This window comes from Pundamilia nyererei, unplaced genomic scaffold (genome assembly GCF_000239375.1).
Source record: "Pundamilia nyererei isolate P.nyererei 1_Seehausen unplaced genomic scaffold, PunNye1.0 scaffold00014, whole genome shotgun sequence".
Taxonomy (NCBI): domain Eukaryota; kingdom Metazoa; phylum Chordata; class Actinopteri; order Cichliformes; family Cichlidae; genus Pundamilia; species Pundamilia nyererei.
This window is the reverse complement of record NW_005187415.1, coordinates 5,467,760-5,476,373: the sequence shown is the minus strand read 5'-3', so window position 1 is coordinate 5,476,373 and position 8,614 is coordinate 5,467,760. Positions and strand designations below refer to the sequence as shown.

The window sequence follows — 8,614 nt, the reverse complement described above, 5'->3', positions numbered from 1 at the left end:
TAGTCCCACAGGCATTGATCAAGGAGTTCGAACTTTAAGCAAACCCGCTCTCCGTCGTGGAAAAAGCCGTTCCATTTAACAATGTTGGCGGAATCTGGATCCAACCTTCGCAGCTGCTCCAGGATGAAAATTTCCAGTTTTGCCTGTTGCAGAATATCAGGGCGGCTCTTGTTGACTTTAATAGCCACAGCTTGGTTGGTCATGGTATCACGACATTTGGCTACAATACCAAAGCCCCCTTCTCCGAGGAAAGCCTCTACCTTGTAGTGGTTTCCCAAAATGCTCCCTTTAACTATTCCAAGCTCATTTGAGCGGAAGGATGGGTTAGCTGACATGGTGAAATGTGTCGGCTTGGTCAGTGAATTGCTAAGTAACGCGAAAAACTCTCAAAACTCTCCAAAAGGGTTTGCTTACTGTCAGGTCAAGGTCCGTTGAGCAGCAAAGTTTAACAGAGCAAAGCTCCTACTTAAGGGTTTTTTTTTCCTCAGCAAGATGATGACATCACAAAGGATCAAAGGCATTCTAGTTTTGATCAATGGCATTCTATTTTTTCCAGTTGAAACACTGAAAAAAAATAGTGTTTCAACAGTGCAGGCTGGCGCCCCGTGGGAGGCAGAGGTGATAGGGTAAGGATGCAGAGGATAATATCCAAGAAAAGATTTACTTATCTGTCAGCTCATCAGCGAGCAGCTGCAGAATCACAGGTGCAGCTTGGCAGAGGATGGACTCAAGGTGAAGAAACAAAATCAATAATGACTTAAGGCAAAGTTACAGTCTCAATGTTATTCTTTATCTTTTCTCAGTGTCTTCTTGAGGGACATTATGTGTATATGTGTATGTGATATTAAAATGACATTAACGCCATAACGCGGCAAATCTCCGTTAACGAGTTACCGCAGATCGCCCGTGCGTGGGGCTGCACGGCGTCAACACGTTAACAAGCTAACTGCGCTAACGCACTAGTTCCCACCAATTGAGCATTGCGTGGCACATCCGACATACTGTTTTACTTTTGTCCATGACGCGCTTACCATCAGGGTCATACTTCATATGAAAACCAAAATAGTTCCAAACACCAGATCTGAATGAGGGTGGGGGAGGTTCATTTTCAGGTAGCGTTGAGGCAGTTGCCATGTTGCAATGAGCTTAGCTTCTGTCTTGCTAGCTTGCACTGCGCTCAGTGGATCTGCACTCGACAGTGCAGCCTAGGTGGAGTAGTCAAATGCAGATCCACTGAGCACTCAACACAGACAGCATCGTCAGAAGAAAAGTTGATAAAATAAATAAAAAATTTTGTATTGTTCGATACATATGTGTACCGAACCGAAAGCACTGTATCGAACGGTTCAATATCGATACGAGTATTGTTGCACTCCTAATATATATATAACATGACCAGGCCCACGTCATATCAAATTCAGCTCTATGTGGCTCTAAAGAAGTCACAACTTTAACAAAAACACACGTTGTGCGTGTATAGCATCTGTATGTGTGTCAAAGAAGTACCTGTGTTTACACTGTGCCACTAACGTGTGAAATAACTACCACCAAATGGTGTATTACACATGTCTGTCTAGACACATAAATACATAGAGCACATACAGAGTAAACAGGGTTAACATTTGTAACATGGAGGCAAAACAGTGTAGCCGTCAGTTACATTTTTTGTTATTTGTTCCTGTAAACTTCAATGATTGTGCCCATATATTTATTTATTTATTTTTGCCTGTGTTTCCTATTAGGAGAAATGTGTCCTAATATTTATTTATTACTCTTCTCTTGGCACTTGGGTGTCAAACTTTTGTGTCTCCTCACTGCAGGGACAGAATGAGCTGCTGGTCATGATAGCATTAGTGTGTTATGCTTTTTTAGTTTTTTTTTAAACTAGCTTGCTTATATATTTACAAGTAAAAATAAAAGTAAAGCCAGTAAACACTTTTTTACTTTGCCTCAATTCTGTTCTCAGCATTGGATCAGTTTTTTACTGTATCTTTACAGTATGCAACCAACAAAGCTCACACTGAAAAACACATGACGAAACCCCCAAATCAAACGAGATGACAGCGTATTTTCATTTTTTTTGTTTTAAATGTATATTTGAGTTATGTACCTTTGTTTCTGTTGTTTTAATTGTTTCATTATAACTAACTCAAGGTCATAAGCACCCTAAGCTGTGCATTGAAACACTATGCGTGCACTATGAAACATGGCACGCTCCTTAACCTCACACCCAGGTGTTCCGCCTTTCTGCTCCAGGTCAAACTTGGCACTGGGCGGTCAACACATTTTCTTGTCTTTCCTGAGTCTATCCCGGTACACAGCGATACTCATCATGTTACGCCGCCTCCTTCATACTTCTGTTTATGTCTTCCACCTTCATAACATCGGTGCCCTTCTTGTAAGGACGTTCTCACTCTGTGAGACACATGCAAAGCTGGGACATTTGGATAAAGGCATGTCCAGGTACTGTGCTTCTTTTCTTTACATAGTCTAAGTCAGCCTTGAGCTTGTATTTTGTGATTACTAGTCTATTTATATATGTAACAGAAATCATCATGCATAGAAGTAACATGCTTTGCAGCTTGAGGTTATTTTTAGCAAAGTAAGGGGATTAAAATCAGGCCAGGTTTGTCAGGTTGGATTAACATTTGGGAGACTTCTATGCTGGAGTTATTAGAGAAAAAAATTTATCCATGCTAGTACTGACACTGATAGATGTGCAGAATTAAAAACAGCCTTGACATATTCATGAATACAGTACAGTAACTAAAGAAAGTGTAGTAGCCACTCAGAAAAAAGTAGACATTATGCACAGAACTGTGCTCTGAGCATCTTAGTGAAATATCCACTATATTGATTATATATTAACATTGTGGGGTATGAGTGTTTCTTTTGTTTATGTTCTGTTTTTAAGGCAGGTTAAAGGATGGTTTCAGTTCCACAAAGCAGCAGAAGATGTGTGCTGTTGCTTCTCTTTCGTACCCGGTCAATCTTTCCCATGTCTTTCTTCACATTAGCGTTAGCAGCCCTGACGGCGCCAAAAACCGTGGCACTTCCTGCTGCTGACATTAACAAATCAATCTTAATCCTGCCTGCTACCATTTCCACTCTTTCAGTGGAAAAATCTTACAGCGTATCACAGTCCTACTCAACCTTCTCCTCTCCTGCATGTACCCCACAAACTTTGTCAAAACTCCCAATCAAGACTGACTCAAATGCCAAGTCCTCTACCTCTGAAACATCAGTTCAACTCATCAACCCAGCACCCCACAGAGATGTTGCAAACTCACCTATAACTTCTAAAAATATCCATCTGTTTGGCAAAGAGGTCTCTCCTAGTCCTTATTCAGGCCATTGTCGCCACACATTTTTCTATCCTGTTCAACCCCTAAAACAAATTTCATGGTTGCCATCTAACCCCTGCAAACATCTGAATTTGTCCCACAAAGCTACAGCACCTTTTTCGCACAAACACTCTCAATCACCTTACACCAAGAGCTGCCTGTATCCTCTTTCTACTGGAAAAGTTCATCTTCAACTTGCGAAAACTTCTAAAACTCAATCTCCTTTGCCACCAGCCTCACTGTCTCCCCTTTCCAACTCAACCTCACCTCAAAGTGCTTTAAAAAAGCGTCTGGCCCCTCTTCCAGTGTCACCCCTTTCCGCAGCTTTAACCTTCAAAACAACACTGCCTGCCCTTTCTAAAACATCACCCCTCCTTCCCTACAACACCACTTCATCTCCTCCGGAAGCAACAACCCCTCGCCTTGCACCTGCCCATCTTCCCCACACCGTAGGCCCGCTGTTTGAACACCAGCCATTCATTGTTACTTGGAATATCCCTGATCTAGTGTGTAAAAGGTATAACATCTCACTGGACACCTCAGCCTTTAAAGGAGTGGCCACACCTGCCAAGGTAAGGGTGAAAAGATGATGGATAATCAGCAGCTGTTGTGTTTTTATACAACCTTTAGGAGGTTATAAAACTGTCTTAAAAGGCAAACTTATTTATGAGTAATGGAGATAAGTTTATTGGGTCTTGTTCCTGCTGCAGGTTCCAGGGCAGTTTCTGTCTCTGTTCTACACAGATCGACTGGGTCTTTATCCACACATAGACCTCAAAAGTAGGAAAGAATTCTACGGCGGGATCCCTCAGAGAGCTAACCTGAAAGCCAGCTTGGAAAAGGCCAGAGCAGATATTAACTACTACATCCCATCCATGTAAGTAGGCCAGAGTATACTGTCTTTGCCCCTAGTGACACATTAAATGCTGATATTGACCTCCATCACCCTCCTCATTCCTTCCAGGACAAACCGAGGCCTGGCTGTGATAGACTGGGAGGAATGGCGCCCCCTATGGGACAGAAATTGGGGAACCAAAAGAATCTACCAGACTTTGTCAGTGGCCCATGTAATGCAGGCTAATCTCTCCCTCCCAGTACAACAGGCCACAGTAAAAGCCAAACAGCAGTTTCAGGTCAGAGCGCTTTGCTTGAGGCTTAATGATAAATTATATACAATACAGAGCTCAGAGCACCTATTAATTATTCATGCCATCGTTCCTTCACTCCTGGCTTCCTTCCTCTTAGGAGGCAGCAAGGAATCTTATGTCAGGGATGTTGGCCTTGGGCAGAGCTATGAGACCCAACTATCTTTGGGGCTTCTACTTGTTCCCCAACTGCTATAATTATGGCTGGAAGGACCAGCACTACACAGGCCAGTGCTCCAAGGAGGTGAGGAGGCAAAATGATGAGCTGCTCTGGCTATGGGAGTCAAGCACGGCCCTTTACCCCTCTGTTTACTTGCAGGTTGGTGATTCTCCTTTATGGATGACATACTTCTAATATTATTATTTTAAGCGGTAATTTTCCCTGAATCTGTTTCAGACCTCTCTAGCAGACAATCCAAAAGCCGCTCTGATGGTGAGAAACCGCGTCCAGGAGGCTTTGAGGGTGTCTGCCCTTCCTGGATGGAGTGCTACTGCACCCGTGTTCGTTTACATGCGTCCTGTTTTTGTTGATGACAACAAACGCTTCCTCAGCCAGGTAACAAAGACTATTTAAATGTGGATTTGTTTAACACTTTATTCATAGGCACATTACGTAATAGTCTGCAGCATGACTTTCTGACCTGGTTGGGATGTTCTTGGGAGGCATTTGCAAATGACAAGCACTAAGCATACAAATTAAATGACTTTGCAGCTTAAACAGATTGCATCTTTTCCAGTAACTCATTAGAGAGTAAATGCAAGCACACTTGACTAGATTACATCTTACATCTTAGGTTACTTTATACATCCCTAGAGTGGAGTGTTTCCAGCCAGGAGGTCCAGTTTTAAGGGGAGTTCAGTTTCTTTGGTGTAACAACATCCTTCTCAGGTGGTAACCGCCACACTATGTTGTAATCCTTATCTTCTGTTCTCATTTGTGTGAGCATGCTGCAAAAAACCTCAACTCAAAACCTTGATGCAATTCTTTGCAAACCTTTTTAGTTTAAAAAGTGCAGAGAAAGCAAAAATTCTCCAGCATTTTTCACCAACACTGGGGCGCTCAACAGTTTGGGCATCATTTGCCATATTTTTAATTTCATAATGTCCGAAATGCTTTCAATGATGGCAGGTATAGGCCAGTTTAGCACCTGGACTGCTTTGCTAACAATCAAGTACTATATAGAACACTAATTTGATAATGGTAATTTTCATACCAGTAAAATCTTTTTTAGGGAGGTTTAAGGACATCTCCGTAAACGGTAAACAGTAAAATTCAATGTGTTTTAAAACCTCTTTAAAAACTGAGAATGGAAAATTGCTTAACTTTGAAACAGCTCAACATTCATCAAATCTAATCTTACATTTTTAAATATTGGCTCAGTCTTTTTACATGTGTAACGAACAATTAGTGAAGATGATTCACTATTTGCGTCTAGGGGGATCTGATCAGCACCGTCGGGGAGAGTGTGGCAGTGGGGGCATCTGGCGCTGTGCTATGGGGAGCCAGCGGTGACTATGATGACCAGGTAACATCACACCACAGGCCTCCATTGGACTGCTGAAAGATATAACAATGTATTGATGTCAGTCAGACGGAACAAGACAAAGACTTTAATTAGACGATACAGGAAGCGGTTTATCTCTTCAGCAACTGACAATATCTGCTGAGTGATTGTGGCGGCTGGTTTAGCAACCACAATAGTTAATCCACAGCAGCAAAGCCTAAATTAAGCAATGATGGTACATTTAACTGGATGTTTAAATTGCTCTGACAGAGACCTCAGCATGTAATTAATATTCTTGTAGTTACATATCTTAATTGCCTTCTATTACATATTACATGCTGTTAAATAACTTTATTACACGTCCTTAGTGTCTGCTATTCAGTGCATTAGGCTTTTTATAGCTGCAAGATATTTTTTGTTAATTCTGCCTGTTCTGCAGTTAATGAACTTCTTACTCCACACATTACAAACCTATCAAAACAATACTCTCAGTCAGGAATAGCTGGTTTTCTAATATGTAAATATGCTAGTTTGTTTTCTGTTGATTATATCAAAAGGTAATACCACTGATACAGTTAGCAGCTGCTTAGCTTATCACAAATATTAGATTTGTAACATTACAGATCTATCAAAATAGTGCTCTTACACAGGAACAACTGTACAGTACATTTTATAACATGTATGCTAGTTCAGCCCGTTCTCACTCCCGAGGCGTAACATGGCAACGTTTTGTCACGTCCCGCGGCGTTCCTGAGGAACGCGAAAGGAGACCTTCGGCGTTCTTATGGTACGCGGCGGGTTATGGCTGGAATCCAGTGCAATGACGCTCCCGCGGTAATAGACGTTCCAGCCCTGTATTCCAGCCCTAAACCTAACCTTATCCCTAGCCCTAACCAGGGCTTTAATGATGTTAAATAGCATGTTTCTAAGCGATTTGAAGAAAAAGAGCGAACATGTGTAGATTGAGTCCATACGGTTGTCATATTTCCTAATTTTTCTGAAGTTGTCATTTAGGAACGTGGTGGCCGGGTAGCCGAAAACGTAATATGTTGACGATTTGGCACCTAGCGTAAAATGTTATGCTTTGGGAGTGAGAATGTGTTGGCTAGTTTGCTTGCTCTTGAATGTATAAAACAGTGACACTGCTGCTACAGTTAGCAGCTGCTTAGCTTAATTCTCTGCAGAAACAAACTTGCCAGATCTAGCCTTGTGAAATTTTTGCATTAAGTCAACATAAAGTAAGAAAATCAATAACATCCTATGCCTCATTAGAATTAATCTGTCCATGTTATTGAACCACTCCAATAAACGTCAACCGATATAGTGTCTTCAGTCTGGTCTTAACAAAACTGACCTAACACCACTGCCACCGTAGCCCACTAATGTCATTTAGTAATCATTAAGGCTAGCTAAGCAAAGCTAAGCTAGCTTTAGTCTTGTTTTTAAGGAATAGGTATGCAAGTGGTATTGATCAGTTGTTTTTTTTTTGGGTTTTTTTCACGTGGATATGTTAATACAATTCACGGTCACTGAATTATTGTGATGCTGTCCTCTGTTTTAGGCGACACAATTGTGGTCAGAAGCTTAAGGTACATGCACACATCACGGGCATGAATATCATTGTAATTTTGAACTTTTAATGGTCTCTCTGAACTGTTCTTTTTCCACGGTGGAAAGGGAGAACAGCATACATGTTCAGTGACGTTAAAAAACAAGAATTTGCGTACACAAGTTTACATTTATTTTGCCTAAAAGCTGGACCAGGAAACCATCTAATTTAAATAAATTCTACCAATAATGCCAAGAAGAGTGGTCAAATAACCAGCAAGAATTATACCAGAAGCTTGTTGATCGCTACTGAAAGGATCTGGTTGAGGTGCAACTTGCTAAGGAATATTTTACCAAATATTACTGGGGATGTATCTATTGTAGTCTGGAAAAAGAACAGTTGAAAGAAGTCATAAAAAGCCTGAACTTACCGTGACATTCATGCCCACGATGAGTGCATGTAAATTTGTGTCCACAACTATAGTGATCTTATTTATTCCTCTCTCTATTTCTCCTCTCCAGCTTTCTTGTGAAGCCCTCTCCTTCTACCTCACCTCCACCCTGAATCCTTACATCACCAATGTCACGACAGCTGCCCAGCTGTGCAGCGACTTCCTGTGCCGAGGAAATGGCCGCTGTGTCAGAAAAAACTACAAGTCCAGCCATTACCTCCACCTAAACCCTGAAAGTTTCAGGGTTGTGAATACTCAGAAACGCTACTTTGTTCTAGGAAGTCCAAGCTTGGCAGACCTGAAGTCTTTAAGCAGGAGATTTAACTGTCAGTGCTACAAAGGACTGAAATGCACTCCTAGGACATACAAAGAGCTTGCCAAGGCCCTGATGTTCAGTGTTAAGCGAGGGCAGTACCAGAACTCCCCCACTCTGAGAAAAGTTGGATTAGATGACACCGAGCAGGCCAGCACCGCTAAAGATAAAGTTAATAAGAACTTTAATGCAGCTGACAATTAAATTTGGTGGTTACAAACTAAATTGTTAGTCTGGTCTAGAACCCAGAATCAAACTTCTACTCGCATAGAAGATGAGCTTATAGTCAACGATTAACTATATATAT

General features: G+C 41.5%; 1 protein-coding gene across 1 annotated transcript in view; it reads left to right on the top strand.

The window, feature by feature from the left end:
• LOC102199515 (hyaluronidase PH-20-like) overlaps positions 1-8,511 on the top strand; it is a 15,453-nt gene extending 6,942 nt beyond the window's left edge. Inside the window, exons 2-7 of the mRNA XM_013908758.1 lie at positions 4,055-4,221; positions 4,309-4,477; positions 4,590-4,808; positions 4,887-5,045; positions 5,926-6,015; positions 8,065-8,511. Of these exons, the coding sequence (XP_013764212.1) occupies positions 4,055-4,221; positions 4,309-4,477; positions 4,590-4,808; positions 4,887-5,045; positions 5,926-6,015; positions 8,065-8,511 (1,251 nt within the window). The remainder of the gene's footprint in view (positions 1-4,054; positions 4,222-4,308; positions 4,478-4,589; positions 4,809-4,886; positions 5,046-5,925; positions 6,016-8,064) is intronic.
• Positions 8,512-8,614: the final 103 nt, after the last annotated feature.